The 22,203-nt window shown below is 42.5% G+C and overlaps 1 protein-coding gene across 1 annotated transcript in view; it reads right to left on the bottom strand.

The window, feature by feature from the left end:
- Positions 1-5,991: 5,991 nt before the first annotated feature.
- LOC124622794 (myogenesis-regulating glycosidase-like) overlaps positions 5,992-22,203 on the bottom strand; it is a 118,428-nt gene continuing 102,216 nt past the window's right edge. The window contains exons 5-7 of the mRNA XM_047148586.1: positions 16,583-16,739; positions 6,381-6,572; positions 5,992-6,281 (exon numbers count right to left, since the gene is read on the bottom strand). Of these exons, the coding sequence (XP_047004542.1) occupies positions 6,151-6,281; positions 6,381-6,572; positions 16,583-16,739 (480 nt within the window). The 3' untranslated portion in view covers positions 5,992-6,150. The remainder of the gene's footprint in view (positions 6,282-6,380; positions 6,573-16,582; positions 16,740-22,203) is intronic.

Here is a 22,203-nt window from a genome sequence, read left to right as displayed (position 1 = left end):
TATTCAAAATCAATGCAGGGGTTAAGAACATATAAGCTACATTCTAGCATATTGGAAGATGCCATCCTCATTAGTCTGGGTTTCCAGCTCTTTGATAATTATTGACTAGACTTTATGTTTAAAGAGATGCCGTCTTACTGATAGAGGAAGAGCTGCAGCACTTACCGACGCCATCTAACAGGGTGTGTAGATATAAAACTGGAAAGCAAGATTCGTAAAGTATTGCTGATTCTCTGTGAACACACAAGCTAAATGAATGGTCACTTAACGATATCTGACGTAAATCTAAGTGTTAGAACACGAAACCTAGAATCTATATGTGCAAACTAGTCGGGTTTACACACACGTCAACGGGTAAGGGAGTTCTATGGATATTAATTGTCCAGCGGCTTCCACTGTTGGCGACACAGTATTATTCTGTATTAATTCAATTTTGTTTCATTGTCAAATAGTTATTTTCACTTATTTTTTATTAAAGTATGTTTAGCGAGATCTATTAATTTCGTTCGGTAGTTGTAAAGAAAATCTTTTACATTGATTTACGTAGATCCAGGTAGTTACCATAACTGACTTGGCGACACGGTTCATGATGAAAAATGGAAAACCATTGTGAAAATGTCTATGATCATTTCAAAAGATGACTTTTCTTACGTAATGTTCCTGAAAATGCCAGGAGGAAATTCGTGATTGAGTTTGATAAGTTTCTTGCAGAAAGTTACCTGCTGATGGTGGCGTCAAATACACAAAAAGAATCTTAGAGTTAAGTCGCTGTGGGACGTTGAGTCTAGTGATTATTTTATTGAGCTTAATGGCGGAGTTTCCGTGGCTGCAGCACGCTGGAATCGAAAAGAGTAGGTATCGGCTTGCTCTTGTCCAATTCATCAACTCATCATCGGACACTAAAGGTAGCACACTGTTACTATAGCCTTTCTTCCCTGCCTCTCACCATACTTAGCTTTCGGTTGTAGTTAGTGCAGTTCATTCCACTCTTACCGGTTTGTGATACAGATGTTAAGAGCCTCCCTCTTGATTCTTTCCCATGATTTTCCTTTCTTAGATCAGTTGACCGCTATATTGCAGGAGAATCAGGTACCAGGCAGTACCCGTAACTTCTCTTCGTTTTGTTCTTCATACTGACAGATACAGTCGTCTTCATTTTAAGCTAACCGTCGTCTTTATATATTGCATCTTTCAGATAAAAATTTAAAATACAGATAAGTACTCACAACAGTCTTTCCAGTAAGTTCTAGTAAAGACACATCAGGCTGTAATTTGAGTCGAATATTCATCTAATCTTTGGTAGCGCAACGGATAACAGAACCTTCGTGAGTTCAAAGATAAATGATTAGTTAGTACTACAAAAAGGGGTAAGTCATATAGGGGTGCACAGATTATGAACTGTTAGTGTGACTGAGGTCGTCTTATAGTGTACCGTCCGTGCAATGCACATGTTTCTGCGGTTTGTGTAATCTGAAACATCTTTGGACCTTACTGACAGACTAAACACTAACCTTTGAACACAAAGCGAGGTTTATCTGAGAATTGAATGTGATCTGCAGTAAGTGCTGACCACGCTGCTGCCTTTACCAACTGTGTACTGTACGTTTTTTGGTGTTGCCTTCAGTCCCTCCTCGTGTGCAAGCCTCTTCATCTCCGAAAATCTACTGCAACTCACGTCCTTCTGAATATGCTTGCTCTGTTTGTCTTTTGTTCTCCCTCTAAGGCTTTTACCATCCACATTTCCCTTCAGTACCAAACTGGTGATCTCTCGATGTCTCAGAATGTGTCGTATCAAGCGGTCTCTTCTTTTACTCAAGTTAAGCCACAGATTTCTTTTCTTCCCTGTTAAGTTCAGCACCTCCTCATTGGTAATGTGACTTACTCATCTAATCTTCAGCATTACCACATTTCGAAACCCTCCACTCTCTTCTTGTTTGAGCTCTTTATTGTCCACGTTCCAGTTCCACACGAGACTACATTCCTGGGAAATACCTTCAGGAAAGACTTTTTAAACTTAAATTTATATTCGATATTATTATATTTCTCCGGAAACGGCTTTCTTGCGATAGCCAGTCTACATTTTGTATAGGGTTTACTTGGGCCATGATCGGTTATTTTATAATAGCAAATCTCATCTACTAGTTTTAGCACCTCTTTTCCTAACTTGATTCCCACAGTATCGCCTGATTTAATTCGCCTATGGTATGCTTCAGTTGATTTGCTTTCTGATGTTCATCTTATATCCTCCTTTCAAGGCACTGTCCATTCCGCTCGACTTCTCTTCCAAGTTCTTTGTTGTTTCTGACAGAATTACATTGTCATCGGCAAACCTAAAAGTTTTATTTCTTCTCCTTGAATTTTGATTACTTACCTAAAATGCTGAAACATCTGTTAATATGGAATAATACCCGTGGCGTTTGGGAATTTTAGGATATACACTCCTGGAAATTGAAATAAGAACACCGTGAATTCATTGTCCCAGGAAGGGGAAACTTTATTGACACATTCCTGGGGTCAGATACATCACATGATCACACTGACAGAACCACAGGCACATAGACACAGGCAACAGAGCATGCACAATGTCGGCACTAGTACAGTGTATATCCACCTTTCGCAGCAATGCAGGCTGCTATTCTCCCATGGAGACGATCGTAGAGATGCTGGATGTAGTCCTGTGGAACGGCTTGCCATGCCATTTCCACCTGGCGCCTCAGTTGGACCAGCGTTCGTGCTGGACGTGCAGACCGCGTGAGACGACGCTTCATCCAGTCCCAAACATGCTCAATGGGGGACAGATCCGGAGATCTTACTGGCCAGGGTAGTTGACTTACACCTTCTAGAGCACGTTGGGTGGCACGGGATACATGCGGACGTGCATTGTCCTGTTGGAACAGCAAGTTCCCTTGCCGGTCTAGGAATGGTAGAACGATGGGTTCGATGACGGTTTGGATGTACCGTGCACTATTCAGTGTCCCCTCGACGATCACCAGTGGTGTACGGCCAGTGTAGGAGATCGCTCCCCACACCATGATGTCGGGTGTTGGCCCTGTGTGCCTCGGTCGTATGCAGTCCTGATTGTGGCGCTCACCTGCACGGCGCCAAACACGCATACGACCATCATTGGCACCAAGGCAGAAGCGACTCTCATCGCTGAAGACGACACGTCTCCATTCGTCCCTCCATTCACGCCTGTCGCGACACCACTGGAGGCGGGCTGCACGATGTTGGGGCGTGAGCGGAAGACGGCCTAACGGTGTGCGGGACCGTAGCCCAGCTTCATGGAGACGGTTGCGAATGGTCCTCGCCGATACCCCAGGAGCAACAGTGTCCCTAATTTGCTGGGAAGTGGCGGTGCGGTCCCCTACGGCACTGCGTAGGATCCTACGGTCTTGGCGTGCATCCGTGCGTTGCTGCGGTCCGGTCCCAGGTCGACGGGCACGTGCACCTTCCGCCGACCACTGGCGACAACATCGATGTACTGTGGAGACCTCACGCCCCACGTGTTGAGCAATTCGGCGGTACGTCCACCTGGCCTCCCGCATGCCCACTATACGCCCTCGCTCAAAGTCCGTCAACTGCACGTACGGTTCACGTCCACGCTGTCGCGGCATGCTACCAGTGTTAAAGACTGCGATGGAGCTCCGTATGCCACGGCAAACTGGCTGACACTGACGGCGGCGGTGCACAAATGCTGCGCAGCTAGCGCCATTCGACGGCCAACACAGCGGTTCCTGGTGTGTCCGCTGTGCCGTGCGTGTGATCATTGCTTGTACAGCCCTCTCGCAGTGTCCGGAGCAAGTATGGTGGGTCTGACACACCGGTGTCAATGTGTTCTTTTTTCCAGTTCCAGGAGTGTATGTGAGGGTTGCTAGAATTAAACAGGGCATGGAATTGTAGACTGTTGCAGACAGAGAGCTTGCATAGGTACACTATTACGGTAAAAAACAAACGAAGGTTCTAAAAAATAGTCACACAAACACCAGATTTGTTAATAACTTCCTCGATTAGAAAACTACACGTTTTACACAAACAGCAGATATGTACTGATGTCATTAATCCACATCTAAATGCAGTCTAAGCAGAAAAGAAGTCAATCACTTAGAGGATAAACAAATTATTGATGTGAGAGAATTTAACAGATTGTCACTGGATCAAAGGGAGATTTAGTATGTAGCATTCAAAAAATAAATTCGTTCTATATGAAGGCAGCCAGTTATATCTGCCTCGCATTTCTTAAATCAACAGCATGTAGCAATCTCAGTAACAGACTTGCAGCAACGTGAAGTTAAACAGCAATCGACGACTGCTAGGCTGAGCAGAACCAAGACGAGCTACAAGAGTATCTGGGACCACACCAGGCCGGCTTTAGAGAACATTCTTATGGCGGCAAGCGCCTGATTGGCCGCCAAAAACCAGAGAGCTCCCAGTGGGAATTTTTTTTTCCTATTCAATATTATTTAGCCAGTACTGTGAGACGTGTCAGTCACTCGTCTGACATGACCAAAGATTTGCTCAAGACTGTGCACAGTCGATGCCGTCTACGTGGGTGCCTCTCTGGATGATGGCGTCATATTTGCGTATCAATCAAACGAGTCGAGTACAAAAGTGCACACGTTTCAGTATGCCCTGGTTTTAAGTTCGCGGGTGTAAATGAGAGCATGATAGCCAGCGAAGAGGAAGTAACTGTTATACGTTTTGTTCTCCTGCTAATTTCGTTTCAGACTTTTGCGCGAAGAAAGTTCGCCGAGATTACGCACCATTGTAGCTTATTACCTTCTTCTTTACGTCCGTAAGATTAGCTTCAGTGTCCTTGCGTGTTACTGGTGTGCTGAGAGTGATTTAGGGAGCCAGATACGGTGAAGATGCTACTCAGTCCATGCGGTCTGACGAAAGATTGCACGATGGTTACCTCTGCAATAAGCTCACACTGTGCACATTCCCATAACTCTCTCAGTATTGTCTGCCTTATATGTTTTTTATCCCTTGAAAATGAACTACTGATTTAAAATATTTCCTACTCAGTCCCTTATTACGGATTGTAACGTTCATGAAATTCTAACACAGAGCATCTGGTAGCAAGATGAATTCCTCTCATTTATGTGCACATGAAAGTTTTGCACGTGGTATCTCAATCTGGATCGTTACATAGTGTTTGAAAAATTTGAGCAAGACCTGTAGAATGCTGCACGTGGCCGGACGCGAGTGCAAAAGCCGAGTAGCGGTACAGGAAGTTGTGAGAGGCTTGCTCTTCAGTTGGACAAGCCAACTAGAAAAGAAACAGCAGTGGGGCATTCACCAGGAACTGCAGCTGCGTCTATCCGGGTCCAGCGTTCACTGGTATATATGCTGCGAGTGTTTTTGAGAAGGTCATCCTGAAACAATTATGCCGAAATGCAATTGTTATTTTCTTTTTTCTCTTATGTTTTGAGTCATCGACCTTCTGACTGGTTTGATGCAGTTCCCCATGAATTTCTCTCTTGTACCAATCTCTTCATTTTAGAGTCGTATCTGGCCGAGCGTTGTGGCCGCGCTGTTTGAGGCTCCATGTCACGGATTGCGCGGCCCCTTCCTCCGGAGGTTCGAGTCCTCCCTCGGGCGTAGCTGTGTTTGTTGTTCTTAACATAAGTTGGTTTAAGTAGTGTGTAAGTCTAGGGACCGATGACCTCATCAGTTTGGTCCGTTGAGAATTCAAACACATTTGAACATTTAGAGTAGTATTTGCACCTTATTATTTGTTTATGTAATCCAATCTCTGTCTTCCACACGGTTGTTTACCAGATACTGCTCCATCTAGTACCATATAAGTTATTCCCTGTCGACAGATATCCTACAATACCATCCCTTCGCAGTATTTTCTGTTTGTTCTTGTAGCACAGGAAATGATCAGAGTGGGCGGTAGCTATGGGTTGCGTGGCGTAAATCCTTGACAATTAGTACATACATTTATTGATTACATTCAAGGACTCCAAACGCATACATAATATAACGTTAAGTGAGGTAGTCAGTTGTCAAATTACCCAAATTCAAAACTTAATATCTAACACAACAGAACTCACACCATTAAAAATGATTAAAGCACTCTCAGTATTAGTTTAAGGATAAAAGTTGATGCTGATAACATATTAATGAATGAGACTGACAAGAGAATTATGTAAATAGGTGGTGGAATGTAGGCAAACAAATGTAGAAAACTACAGTACTGGTGATCCAACTACAAGCTGTTGCAGAAATGAACAGTCGAAGCTGTGAGGAGCCTCCATTGTCGAGATCAGGGTAATCTGGAAAACGGAATGAGTTGATGAGAAATGTTGCATTTCATAAGAATCTGTATTTCTCACGTGAGGTAGAGGTCTTAAGAGTATATAAGTCTTGCCTACCGGAGAGTCGGGTGAAGTAAGGCAGGACGCTGAGTGGAGCCGAGTAGTTGGTGAGCCAGATAGGGCCGTCTATGATTGGGTGTTTTGGGTCCACCTCGTCCCTCCAGATGCCCTTGGGCAGGTAGATGTCGCGGCTGACGGCGCCCTCCTCCAGCACCGGCGCCACCAACAGGTCCTCTCCCAGCAGGAACTCTGCACAGAAGACACGGAACACGTCACAAACGTTTGCAAAGTCCCGCCCCTTTAGCACCAAAAGAGCGGTGTAGAAATGTCTGAAATAGTGAAGGCACAAAATAACATATGTCTCCCTTCGCATTTACCAGTCCAGTGTCTCAAACTATGCAGTCCAATATGCTCAAATCCAATTTTTTATGTTCTCTTAGTTGATTACTAATTGTATCTTTAATTTTACGTTGCTTCCTGTGCTCTGCCTACTTCATCACCTTTACATAAGTCACAGGACGTGGAGAAAGTAGATACCCAGTTTTTCATGTGCTGAGATGATTATTGCATTATTGATTAGTGATGATGCCTTTTGCACTCATTAAAAACTACCTGTACGTGCTTGGAACAACAGTGCTCAGTTGATTATAACGTATCTCCTACTACTGGAGGCATTTCCGGTAGTCTCACTGGTGCTCAGGATCACATAGCACGCGTCGCTTCGTCTCCCTCGAGTGCTGGTCCTCCTGACGTTGGCTTAGAAACCCACGCCTCTGACTCACAAAAGGGACAAAAGAATAACTGAGCAAGTTAAGACCTCCGGTACATCTAAACCGTCAATCTTGACATAACATTTACATGGCGTTGGGAATCGACTCTGGAAGATGGTGACCAGGGACAAGTGCAATCTATGTCAATTCACTGAAGGATAAGAAACATTGTCTAAATAAGAGCTTATGGGGAGTACGTACGTCCTATACCCACAGTGTTAAATTTGCAATATTGATGACTCATTATCTCAGAACCTGTGACAGATAGAGATCTGAAATTTTTGGGATGTATAGTATCACTCCTTTTCTGATTACTGAACCAAAATCAAAATGTACAGAGAAATAATTAGCTAGTTATGATTTTTTTTAAATGTTCAATATATTCTTTTAAAAGTCCACTTTTTCTTCCGCAAGTAAAAAACCGTTATAGGTAGAGATGTTTTGGGAGGTTCAGTAGCTGCAGTATACTAAGTGGTAACATAGTGTAAAATTAGAGATATGTATCTACAGTAGTTCCTTAGATAATGGGTCGAATAATTTTAAAAATGTCATTTCTGGCAAATCAAGTTCAAACATTTTATTTGATATTAACTTACACATGGAGGCATGCCAGCTTCTAGAAATAGCCAGGCCCATGATCAGCATTATCGCTATCCTGTTCTTGACTATCCTGCAAACCTAGAAGCCTCCTTCTTTCCCTGCCTCTTGCTGCACGCTGGGCTTCATGATCCTAAGTCGATCCATTCGGTGAAAGGCTTGCAGTGTGTTGGCACCTGGAGTGATACCAAGTTCCTCTAGTACCCCAATTCTTCCCTTTATACCATCATTAAACGTTATCACAGCATCACACCCAAGCATAGAGTTTTCCTTCCTACAAAGACATTTTTTGGTACACGGGTCCAAATTACATTATTGAAAGACTCATTCAGGTTTTGTGTTCGACCATGGAGACATTTGGAAAGAAGGTCTGGGTGAGCTAATTCTCTATATATTGGTTTAATAGCTTCCATCACTGCAGACGGTATGCTGTTTTTGTACCTAAATTGTTCCTCGCTACCCGCTGCCCGAGCTTTGCGGTACTTGCACCATGAATCAGCACAAGGCGGACAAAGACCATGTATAGGTGCATAATCAGTGGAAGATTTGTGGAAGAATGTAGGCCACACTGCTCATTTCATCCCTTGTAGGTCATGTGTATTGTTTTTTATAGTCATTCCATAATAATGCTGGAGTTCATCAAAGTTTTTGTCTGTTAAGTCTTTTACCGTTTGTAGAGTCTTTCCATCTGGTAACTTCTCTTTTCGTTTTGTCTGCTTCAATTTTCGGAGCCGTTTTCCCATCCGTTTTTGAACGTGGCCAACACACTCAATCTTAACAATCTGCTTATTACCATAAGGTTGGCTTTACACTACTGATTTGTAAGCTTTTGAATCACCATCCCCCAAGTACTCAGTGTAACACACACCTCTCTCCTGTTGTGAACGTCTGAACATAGAAACAACTGCAGTAGTCTCCATACCCCCACTGGTTCCCTCATAATTCTTAGCACAATTTGTTTTATGGCTTTCACTTGTTTCGTCAACTGATTTACACTGATGACAGTATTTAGTTAGCACTTCAATGTCTAAAACTTTACCTGTATCAACACTAGTGACAGTTGCAACTGCATTTTTTGATGTGTGACCTCTCTTCTGCCATGTGCCATCAACTGCCACAGATAAGTATGTTGTGTTATTTAATTCTACTGCTTCTTTAGCAGCAGCTTTCATAGAAGCAACAGCAACAGATTTGACGCATTCACCAATTACTTCTGTGTACTTACTTGATCTGGTTGGTGGGTTTGGCAAGTTCAGCGTTGCACATAATACTTCAGCTGCAGTCAATCCTTTCCCAATGCACCTCATTCCATACAGGAATCTAACTTTGCTCTCAAACAAGTCATTCTTGCAGTTTTCAGAAGTCCAAAGTGATGTCGAGAGACTGCAAACTTCGCACTGAATATCGAGTTTGTTAGCCAGTCCAGTCCTTGCAGATGAGTCTCAGAGATGCTAATTTGCCCACCACAAACCTTACATGAGACAGCATCCTGCAAAACTTGTCCTAACACACTCAAATCTAAAAGAACATAACCCAAACTATTTTGATCTTTCCCGATAAATAAATCCTCATGGTCTCCAAGTTTCCTTTTCGAAGCACTAGTAGGCGTGTCTTATCACCTGTCTGTGAAAAATCTATTTCAGGATCAACACTGGATTCAGATTTTGGGATATGAAGATTTCCAAGGAAACGTTGCTTCTTAAAACAACCCTTTCTTTTCGTCATGTTGAAAAGAGGTATAAGAACGTATAATAACACACCAAACCCCTATGTTTTCAGTTCAAAACTTATGAAACACGACAACCACAAAGTAAATAAACAAAATGCATTTGCTATACCGCCATTTCTGTTTACACAGTGCATCCATCGTCTTAACACGAACATTAACACGATTTCAAGGAATAAATAGCTGAAAAACACAGCCTTCTAGATTGAATAGTTCAAGAGATAGGGATACTTAGGCAAGTCAGTGCAGAACAACTGGATAATTTTACACACGCACTATTAACTTTTAAATGATAAAAACTACACTTCGAATTGGAATTTTTCAACAAATAATGCATCAAATTATTCAGGAGAGATCAAATATTAATAAGAGATAATAATCCGAAAATATCACTTTTTGACCAATTCCGCCATACGTACTCCCCTTAACACTTTTCTAAAATGTCCTGTATGATGTGCTGTACTGGTCAATAAAAACTGAGACCCATTACTAAGTGTTAAGTTTGTGCGTTTATTTGATCTGCTTCGTAATCAACAGTTTGTGATGTTGACATATCAGTCTATAAAGTAATGTGTAATATTAGTTTCATTCCCACATTTTCAACAAAATATCTCACTGTATTTTTCATAGTGACTCATTCTAAGTCTCACGCTGCTCTCAGTAAAATACCCCTTTATCCCTAATCATATTAATTACGAAATGGTCATAGAACACGATCCTACTTTCTCATTTTTTTTAATGTACATATGTATAGTTCCAGTATAAGCTGCCGAAATGACCGCACTGAAGTACGATAGGACGCCGCTAGAGACGTGGAAACAAGACGACGTAGCCCATTGATAAAGTGGGGTATCGCGAGGTATTTCTTTCTCGGCCACAGCAGATTTTCTCATTTCATAATATTGAACGCCTACGCAGGAAGAACACATGGTTACATAAACGAAGGGCATTACGCTTCTTGTCTTTTATGCTAGTCTCAGACAGAAGCTTGTAGCATATTATTAGCATAGTTTGTGTTGTGTGCCGTGGTGCTGCGTGTGTTTACCAATCTAGTGTCTTATGACATGAAGTTCTTCTGTGGCAATTTCTGTGAAGATACGAACATTTCTGATTTTAAGTACTATCGACTGTTTCCAAACGAACAACATCCCTTAACATATGGTTTTCAAGTGTTTGAAACACATTCCGTAAACGTGTTTCTCTTTCTTTGCTCTAAATAAGATGTAAATGAAAGTGAGAACGTTATTCAAGGAATTGCGTCAAAGTTGTAGGTACACTACTCAGTGTAGCACACACAGCGTGTAAGTAGTAGGCCTACGTGATTCACTATCGGTGCCATCAGTAAGAAAAAAGAACTGATGATTGGCGTCAGGTCTTTCGTGAATTGGTTATTTTCTAATCAAAGAAGTTATTTACCAGATTATGCTACTAACGAATCATCACCACATACAACATAATTAAAAACAATAATAAGTATCAGTCACAGATGGGTGAATGCCCCAGTACTACTTGATCTATGGTGTAAATTGCATCTTGATGGAGGAGTTATTGTCTGTCCATCGAAATCATCCGGGTTTTTTAACAGTAGACACTATTGCCTGAGATTTATTAACGGCCAAAGAATGGAGATAAGAAACGTGGAACAATTGGCTTGTGACTGACGTTACGATAGATCGCCCATAAATAATTAACACTGGCGCCGCACAGCGACCAAAGATGACGACACCAAAAATGAATGCCAGAATCTCCGTATTGTTGTATCCCATTGGCTGACCTGTGCCAAGACAGTAGCAATAGCCTATTTGCTCGGCCGAAGTTGCCTGTGCGACATTTATGCTCTGTACATCGGTCCCCCACAGTCCTGACAGTCTGACCAATATACTACATGCCACAACTGCAGGAAATGGCACACACACGAGCCTTGCGTAAAAAGCGAAAATTAAAAAAAGTCCTACTCGTAGATGGAGATAGGAAAACACATTTCACATGTTATTTCCCCAAAACAAGACCAATCTTACTGGAAATACTTCGTGCATAAGACAGACTTCGGTACCATCTCGGTGTACTAGCATCACACACCTGGTGCACGGTTGGTCAATAGCACAACGCACTTCTGATCTGCCTTTCACTATATCCTTAGCTGGTGTGTTGCTGGCGCCAGTTTCCTTCGATGTCTCGACTTCGATGCTTACTTGTCTTCTTAACGTCTTTGGCGGCGCAGGATTTTAACTAGAGTGCTCGCGCTCTGCTTGGGGGTCGTGTGTGAGCATCCGCGGTGTGAGCTAGAGTGACGTTGGACCGTGTCTGAATGCAGAACGGTGAGAGGCCGAGTCGGCACGACGAAGGAGCGTGGCTTGCCGCTACCGCGTGTTTAACCGTTACAATGCAGATCTTCTGCCCATGGTGTCTGGGATTTCCTCTAGCTTGGAAGGACAAGTTGTGTCGAGTCAGTTACAAGTGACACAGGCCGAATGAATTGGAGTCGTCGAGTTGCTTCGGTGGGTGAAATTCATGTTAACTAAATATTCCAATGTACCAAAAACCGTTTGGAATTATTCCAGTTGTTTATAGCTGAATTTGGTGTCGTCACCTGACACCGCGACGGCAGTTAAGGAAGTGTAGCTACGCCCACCAAATAGACACGTAGCATGCCTGAACGCGTAACTACGTAGTGTAACTAAGTGGTGTGAAATTCTTTGTCTGGCATTCCAAGCTACGCTGAAATATTTTTCCCATTCTACCTGTTACATCATTATTTTAATCTGGAGTTTAAATGTGCGCCAAGATAAATGTTGCTATTTGATTTTTATGCCTTGATTTTATTGAGGGTTTTAAGGGATTGGCTAATCAAATTTTGAGACTGTTACTGGCCAAGTAGTCACGGAGGTTAATTATTTTGGTTTCATTGTGAAGTATATCATTGAAAGTTATTGATAATTGGTTGTGTAGATAGGATTGTGTATCTCACGCCTCAGAATATTGTCTGCCGCTGATGTGTTTTATGTTGCAGATAATTGGCAGTAGTTGACGCGAGCAAACTGGGATCGGATTACCACTGCGGCAGAGTGATATTTAAGGCCATGCCCCCCTCCCCCCTGGGTTATATTATTACTGTCTCCTAATTTCATCCTATTGGTGGAGTGTTGTGGTTTCTGGACCACAACTGCAGTCCAAAGTTGAGTACCGTTTTATTTCATTATCTGTCCCGTGGATATCTTGTATTGATTAAAATCTTTTGGTATGCTCACGTCCATCACTAATTTTCATGCAGAGTGAAAGTGGTCCGCCTTAAGGTCTTTTGGGAATTTCTTCTCGTTATAGTCTGGTAATGAAATCATACGAACCTGGTACATGCAAGTGGTATTGTTCTAATTAATGAAAAGTCAGCCGAGTAAATTTTAAAAATTTTGGTTAGTCACGTTAGTCATATTTTACGAATCAGGATTTTATGAACATTGTATTAATTAATGGAAAGCTAGCCAAATAAACCTTAAAAATTTTTGGTGTTTGTTGAACTCAGAACTTTTATCTGAGATAGTTATGGCAGTCATGCTTTTATGAATATTGTGTTTAAATTAGGGAAAGTTGGCAAAGGAAGTCTTAAAACATTACTGTATGTTAAACTCCAAACATGAATGTGATGAAAGATAGATAAAAGGGTTTCCATGTAAGTGATGAAGTAGGTGTGGTTGATTTGTCAGTCATATTGCATTAATCATGGGTCCATGGACAGCGTTTAAATCAATGTAAGTTCTTGGAAAGCAACGTTGTCTGAAATATATCTTGAAAGATTTTGTGTTCTATAAGACCAGCTTTGTTGTAATTGTGGTTATTGTTAATGTACTATGTTTGTAATAAAAAAGTGTGTGGAAACTACAACTGATTACGACTGTGATTTCGCTGTGTCAATAGGGACATAGGGACCACACTCCATATCCATTCGGACGAAAGATGATCTCAACATGACTCAATTGGTGAACTAGCAGGATCTGATATGCTGGGGGCTCTGCGAACCAGTGCAATAAGTACCCCTTATGCTGAGTCTGTAGATACAAGTCAGTGTGACCAAGCTTCGTGTAAACAGCTTGTCCCAACGTACTGTCAACCTTTTCTCTGACCAACACATCAAGAAAGAGAAGGCAGCCATGGAATGATTTCAGGAGTTCTAAAATGTCGTTCAAATTCTCACAGCCATAGAACCAAACAACAAAAATATTGCATACGTATCTGAAAAAAACACTCAGGTTTCAAAGCCGCTAATTCCAAGGCATGTCCCTCGAAGTATGTCATAGGCAAATTTTCAATAAAAGGTGGCGACGGGCTTCCCGTCACGACTCCATCTCTATGCTCATTGTGCTGATAAGTGAAAGTCAACAGACGTCGAAATAGCTTCAGTAATTCAACATTAAACCTACCTCTATGAACCATGACGAATTACAGAAGAGCACGAGTTAAGAGAGAGTCCACATCAAAACTTACTAGAGTCTTTCAAACGCATTGCTTCTAATCAAAGCAAGAAATCCGCCGTCCTTAACGCAATGCTCACACCGACTCAATAATGGGCTCAACAGATTAGCTAGGTGTTTTGCTAAACGATATGTCGGAGCACCAATGTTACACAGAATCAGATGAAGAGGAACTCCTTTTTTGTGGATTTTCGGAAGGTCGTATAACCAAGGAGCAGTAAGTATTACGAATGTTGATACGCTCCAGCCACAAGCAAGTTTTCTTCGTCGTAATCTTTCGCTCAATACTTTTCTTGGGGTCAGCACGAATCAGCGATATGCTGAATCAGGTAGTAAATACTGGATCTTTTGAACGTACGGCGTCGGTCATATTTACTGTATGGTGGCGCTAGTGTTTGCAGTGTGTGTGTGGATGTGTGTGTGTGTGTGTGTGTGTGTTTCTGTTACCCTTCCGGAATTTCTCTGAAAACCGAGGTTTTAAATTTCCTTACACACCGTTTTCCTGTTGAATTTTTTCCTTGAAAATGACAGTGTAGTCTCCTGTCGAAATATCGGCGATTGTTGACGACGTCACCCAGCTACATTCCCGTAAGTTATCTGAATATGATGTACGCCAGGAGAAACTCAAGTCTAGTATCTGTCTGCAAGGGCACAAAAATACACTGGAGCAGCCTGTTCAGAAGTTAAAGCTATGAGGGGAAATACAATAAAGCAAACAATGTTACAGTAATTGAAATATTATGTAAATTGAGGGAGGAGGGAGAAGAAAGGATAGGAAAGGGAAAGAACTATTGATGTCAATTTCATCGGGACTTACGTAGAATCAGTAGTGACGAGTGAAAATGTGTGCCAGACCAGTATTCGAATATGAGTTCTCCTGCTTACTAGGTAGTTGCGTTAACACTGGGCCATACAGAAACAGCGTTCCTCACTATTTTGCGGATTGCCTCTGCACGCCTCCAGACCGACCCACATTCCCACTCAGGGCCACCTATAAGCAGTCCCCTTGAATGTCCTCCCTGCTCGCTACTGTGACATTCTCACAGGAAGCCGAACGTAGTCGTGCATCAGCACTGAATTTGGTGGATTCACTGCCCATGGAAGAAAATCAGTTATATGTAGGCACGGTGTTTATTCATTCAGAGGTGTACAAAAGAAAACACACCATACATTCATATATATATAATTAAAATGTACCCCTTTGAAACACTTCCACACAGCTACTGTATATATCAGAAATCGCTGCAGATTTAACATATCTACACCCTTCATCTCCTTTCCCAAGGTGGCTTCCATCAACTTCCCCTCCCAGATGATGCCCTTTCTCCCTCCATCTATCCCTCCTATCAACTCTGATCCTCACCCTCCATCCTTTCCCTGGGCTCCCTCTTCCACCCCCCTTCCACCTTTTTTTCTCCCCACCTAACCTCTCCATACCTGCCTTCTCCCCCCCCCCCCCAAGTCCTTTTGTATTCCCCTCCTCTGCTTCCCCTCTTCCTGTCGTGTCTGCCCAGCACCCCCCACCCATCTTATGGGTCCTCGTCCTCCATCGGCTCCTTTCCCTCCTTCCTCCCCCCCATTCGTTTTTCCTCTCCTTCTCCCCTATTTATTTCCCATCAACTGTCCAGGTTCCCCCCACATGCCCTTGGCTGAGGTATGTCATATTTGCCAACTTTTTAGTGCAGTGTCCAAGTGAATGTTCAGTGTCGTTCGTCCTTCCAAAGTGTTGCGAACAGAAATCATACTGTCGCTGGGTGTGAATTTTATGTCTCTTGCGAACAGAAACCAGACTGTCGCCGTGTTTTTTAATTGCCTTTCTATTATTTTACCTGTCTGCTTCATATGTATATTATTAGCATCATCATCCACTTGCTTTATGTTTTAAGTTACCATTTAAGTCTCCGTTTTTATCGCATGTTTTTAATATTTATTATCTTCATCTTTTTAAAACAAATTCTGTAGGCTGAAGAGCGGCATACTAAGCTGATGGCAGCCCGCCCGCTTCTGGTGGAATCGAAAATCAATCAAGGAAAAAAAATTAATGTAAGTATATGTGTTTCTTTCATTTCCCCCAATTGTGTCCCATTCTCTCCTCCCCCTCCCCCCCAATCTATCATCACCCCTTCCCCCCTTCCTTCCCTTATCCCTCGTATACCTACCCTTGGCAGATCCAGTTTTTTCTTCATCAGTGTGGTACGTCAGTGTTGTGGTTTTAATTGTGTGCCTGCCTTGTACACATTGTTGCTGTCCATGATTGTTTTGTGCTACGCCACCCATCGCACCTTTTATGCTCCGGCCCTGTGTACTTTTAATCCTTTCTGTGTGCGTTTTTTTGCGTAAATTACTTTTTTAGATTTTTTCTCCATTTTTACATGCACCCCCTTTTTTGTATTGTCTCTTTCACTATCTAACCCCCTTTTTACATCTATATACTGCCATATTTTTCTCTTGTACGTTGTTTTAAATGTCATCCGTAATATACTTGATGTCTTTCGGCTGAAAGAGCAGCGCCTATGCTGCTGCCAGCCCGCTCCAGATGGGGAATTGAACTACAATAAATGGAAAAAAAAATCCCTCAAAATTGTGAATCATTTCCTTTCAGACACAAGATGTATGGTAGTGTCTAGTTGACGCAGGAAGGACGCTAGATAGCAGTGGACCACCACACAGTTTAAGATAGAGATGCCTCTCACGCCGTACCTGAGTTTATGCCGAGGGCCGTTTCGTCGGTAGGGTCGACCCACCAGACTGGGGGGTTGACTGGACTGCCGTCCTTCACAGCCTTCTTCATCAGGTCTATGATGCGCGGGGCGTGGCGGGCGTGCAGCGCTGTCAGCTGCCGGCTCAGCCCCACCGTCTGCAACAGAGCGAACACTCCCAGCACTGGCTGTCCACCCAAACTTCACAGAGGAGGAATAAGTACAGTTCTCAGCGAAACACTAGTGACAAACAGGAAGTTCAGGCGATTCACCCTTCTGTATGATCTATTTCCTCAGTTACATGAAATGGAACATGAATACAAACTATTCGTAATAAATCATAGCATGTAAGCTTTCACGTCCGGCGTCTTCATTAATTAAAACTTACGGGCTGAATTGCCGTGTTCCATACATAAAACTTCTCCTTCCTGACGTTTCGTTGTCTACTGCGGGCAACATCTTCTGAGGTGAGTCGACGACTGGCTGCTAGGCATTTTTTTTTCTTTACTGTTATTTTCGAACCTGGGTACAGGCAGGCCAGCAGCAGCATGCTACGCCGCTCTTTGGCCTCAGAGAAACGCACAAGATATAAAACATGATGGACATAGAAACGGAGACAATCACTTTTTAAAATACATGGACCCGTTCACGGGCGTAGAGTCCAAGATAAAATTTGTTCAGACACTTGGACAGAGACGAATATTGTCACACGTGAACAGAGGTGCACAAAACGAAGAATACTGAACCACTTAAGCACAAAACGACGATACACACAGAACACGAGGCGTAGATCTCCGGCGCGCAAATGTTCACTAACCGTGTACGAGTCCGGGGACCTGCCAAGAAAGGAGGGGGGGGAGAGGGAGAGGGAGAGGGGAGAGCAGATGCCAAGGGTAGGGGAGAGAGGGGGAAGGGAGGGAGGGGGAGTGGAAGCCCGGGGGAAGAGAGGAGGAGGGAGGAGACAGGGGAAAAGGAAAGAGAAGGGAAGGGAAGAGAAGGGAGGGAGGGTGCCGAAAGGAAAGGACACAGGATGTGGGGGGGAGGATCAAAGTTGGTAGGAGGGGTAGATGGAGGGGAGGAGGATATCATCAGGGAGGGGGAGCTGGCGGAAGCCACCTTGGGAGAGGATGAGGAGAGTGGAGAGATGGAGACTGGGTGGGACGTGGGAATACAGGCGCGTCAGAGAGCGGGGGTGGGAGAGGATGGGTGAGACAAGCGGATGAGGAGGATCGAGTTTGTGGGAGGTGTACAGGATCCGTATCCTTTCAAGGAAAAGGAGGAGGTGGGGGAAGGGGATGAGATCGTAGAGGATTCGCGTGGGGGAGGGGAGACATGCGATAAGCGAGGCAGAGAGCATGGCATTCAATGATTTGGAGGGATTTATAAAAGGTAGGGGGGGGCGGAGATCCAGGCCAGATTGGCGTAACAAAGGATAGGGCGGATGAGGGATTTATAGGTGTGGAGGATCGTGGAGGGGTCCAGACCCCACGTACGGCCGGAAAGGAGCTTGAGGAGACGGAGTCGGGAGCGTGCCTTGGCTTGGATTGTCCGGAGATGGGGAGTCCAGGAGAGGCGACGGTCGAGGGTGACGCCAAGGTACTTAAGGGTGGGAGTGAGGGTGATAGGACGGCCATAGATGGTGAGATAGAAATCAAGGAGGTGGAAGGAAGGGATGGTTTTGCCTACAATGATCTGCTAGGCACTGGAGGTCCCGCTTATATAGAGCGCTGAGATGTCGCCACCACTCATCATGTGCTTTCGACTAGTGCCATCTCTCTCGATTGCAGGTAATTGATTGTCACATCGTTGGCACAAAGTCGACCGCCATATCTTGTCTAGTTTTAATCCTTCTTCTTTTCTATTAAAATTATTTCCGTGCTTGTAGATCTTTATAACTTCTCTACACATGCGAGTATAATAATGTGAGATCCTAGCTATCACGTTTGTCTCACTAAATTTTATTTCGTGGTCACCGTCTTTGAAAACGTGTTCCGCTACAGCTGATTTGTCAATCTCTCCCAATCTACAGTTTCTTTAGTGTTCCGTCAGGCGGGTATTAACACTCCTTTTAGTTGTTCCAATGTAAACTATGCCACAGCTACACGGAATTTTATACACACCTGGGGTAGCTAAGGGGTGTCGTGCGTCTTTCACCGATCTTAAATTTTTACTAATTTTCTTAGTAGGTAGAAAGATTGTCTCCACTTCAAACTTAGCCAAAACTTTCCCAATACGGTCCGTGATGCTATGAATAAATGGAAGAAAAACTTTTCCAGACGACGGTTGTTGTTGTCGTGTATTTTCGGACACTTCTCTTCCTGACAACGAAATAGATCGAGCACTCCACCCTAGAAGATAAAGTTACTTGGTACAATGCTATGTCCTTTTGAAGAAATTGTCGAACTGTGATAGATCCTATTTTCTTCAATTACTTTTCTCTCACATACCACTTTCACTTTTGGTGGGACAGTATAGTTGGCATGAAAAGCATTTAATTATCTTATATTAGACCCTTAAAATACTCTCTATAAATGTGATTTGATACATTCTCTTATTGAAGTGCTACTAATTTCTCTGGGAAGGCAACTATGAGCTGAACATAATCTCTGTTTGTGTATTTTTCTCTCACATCACATCCGTAATCGTCATAACAGCTATTAAGTAAAAGACATAACTTAATGGAGAATGATGGTGGCTTCCAGAATGAAGTAAAACACCTTCGGACCTGTCATGGTTTTCAGCCCTCGTGGTTCGCACCATCCTTAGCGTGATCACATAAAGGTGGAACACTGACATGTCCTTGAATAAAACGGTATAGGGTCCGTCTATGACACCTGCTGAGCAACACCCTCAATGGAAAGCACAAACCTTCGTAAGCTTATTAAAAATCTATCTGTCAGAGACTTCGACACTCATTCAATTGAGAGATGCCTCACAGCCTCTCAAGTGCTACAGGGCAGGCAACACCTTCCATACTACTTAGCGGCATCGAGTCAAAAAGTTTTCATATCCCTAAATTTGTGACATCATAAGACAGGACCTTGATGATATCGTGTGAGGTCATCCCCTTTGAACGTACGAGAGTTGGAATTTAACAGTGGCAACTATTTATTTACAGCTCGAACAAAATAGATACGTGTTTCAAAGTTTTACTGACCTTCAAAGTAGTCAGCAGCATTGTTTATTACCCGTTACCAACGATGTGGAAGTCGGAGGATACTATTACGAAGGCTTAAGTCAGGGGAGTGCAGTAGGTGGTATAGCACTTAGCAGCCCCATCAGTCAAACAAACCATCAACAGCTTGCACTGTACGTGCTTGAGCATTGTCCTGCAAAATGATGGTCAGGTCCTGCAGAAAGTGTCATCACTTCTGTCTCTACGCTGTTCATTATTGGAACACAACCTACGACCAGCTTAGGGACGGAAATGGTGACACTTTCTGCATCTCTCGTAAGTGCAACTCGATTTCTAAACTGAAGGGAACACTTCACGGCATTCATTTTAGAACTGCTTCAACTTCGACAGCCAATAGACCGCGCCGATCGAACTATCAACACAACTGGCACTGCCAAGAGTATCCTAGGACTTCCACATCGCTGGCAACGGGTTATACACAATGCTGGTGACTACTTTGAAGGTCAGTAAAACTTTGAAACAGGTATCTATTTTGCACGAGATGTAAATAAATAGTTGCCACTATTAAAGTTCCAACCCTCGTATAATATCATCAATGATCTTGTTATGTGCGCATGTGATGTCACGTATAACTTTCAATTTATGATGTAACCAAGACCGAGGTTTGTAAGAATTTTAAAAATTAAATTGTGGAGCACACACACACACACACACACACACACACACACACACACACACACACACTCACGCGCGCGCGCGCACACAGTATGCAATTTGTTATCTAGTACAGGGCATTAATGCCCATTACGACCCTGAACGGAGTCATTGATCTTTTGAATTTCATCATTTGAACACGAATGTCAAGCATGGTACACCATCGACGATCTTGAGCTCATGACATTATGAATCAATCAACCAAACAATCAGTATGTGGAAACGGAAAGCAAAATCACCCTCAGCTTTCTGCTTTATCCTGTCCCCTTAATCCATCTGACCATAGTGCAATATTAAAAACGAAAGATAATGGGAAGAATCCCATTTATATCCTCTCCATCTGCTATTTCCAACCAATTAGTGGTTAGTATTAGAAAATAGTCCAGTTGTATTACTGATACATTAAAAACTCTCTCATCTTCACATTTTGTCTGACCAATCATACTGCAGTATTCAAAATCAAAGTTTGGGGAAATATCCCATTGCGTTAATGAGAAAACTGAAACCCCAGTACATCAGAGTGTAGTATTAATGTAAATACCAATGGAAGATCCGAAATTGGAGTTCTTGCCAATATGTACGGATGCAAGAAGATTTAGTATTTTGAAGGATACATGAAAGATGTGCTTATAAACATCCACTCATATTTGGATCTGCTTAAAAAGGATGGTTACATTGTATGTACATGTGGTGTCCTAGAGACTATCTACTCAGCAACAGAAAAGCCGTTTCCAGAGTTTAAAACCAAGGAAATAACAAAATTTAGTACGCAATTGTTTGTTAAAATTGTAAACTTCAAGCTTTATGCATAAATTCAATAATAATGTGGTGTGGGAGGGTTGACAACAAGCACCCAAGAACATACTGAATGCTTCAACAACAGTGTAGTGCAGAAAATAAAATGCTGTATTAAAAAGCTATGAATTTTGCCAGCTACAAGAAATGCAAGAAAGGGCTGACCTAACTGTTAAAGCCGCAAAAGTGATAGTTTACAGGAAAAAAATTATATACTTATTAGAAAGTGAAAACTTGTCTTCTTTATATTTGCGAAATTACTGGTTGTAAAAAGAAATATGATGTTACGATGAAAATTTAAATAATATGATAAACGATGGACTGGTATTTGTGTGTAAATAAATTTGCTAAAATTAATAAAGTGTTTTCTTATTTGTTACACTAACGAAAAACCTAAAAGAAAATATTTTCGCGTTTGGTTTGAATGATTATCTTACAAAGTAGCCGAATGTGGATGGATGAGTTATCTTGAAAAATGGTTGAATCTAGGTAGCTGAAGGCATTGCAACCCACATTTCATACTTGCGACATCATATGTGCATGGGTCAAAGCCATTAATGAAGTCATACATTCAAAGTAAATGACTTCAGACGATGTCTTCAGGACGATGGCTTGTCATATCACAAATGTAAACAAACTGAAGCGTCTAGCCATACCACTGTAGTAGCGACAGCAGATGATTATTTTCTTTATTTAATGATGGTTATCTCTTGAAGTTAACAGCACATACTGATTCCCTTTTTTGGTGTATAAATATAGTTTGCTTTCTATTCACTAAGAGCAAATTACATTAGGGGTAGCTAGCTGTAAACATATCAGTTACAACCATCAACAGTTCCACACTCTAGTACACCAGTTATGAAGTCCTAATTTCATAGATAGGTCCACTCGCAAATCCAGTACCATGAAAAATACATCGATTATATGCAAAATGTTTACATAAGTAAATATTATAACTAAGTGTAAAGCTTAAGCAA

Source organism: Schistocerca americana, chromosome 7 (genome assembly GCF_021461395.2).
Source record: "Schistocerca americana isolate TAMUIC-IGC-003095 chromosome 7, iqSchAmer2.1, whole genome shotgun sequence".
Classification (NCBI taxonomy): Eukaryota; Metazoa; Arthropoda; class Insecta; order Orthoptera; family Acrididae; genus Schistocerca; species Schistocerca americana.
This window is presented reverse-complemented; position numbering and strand designations above follow the sequence as displayed.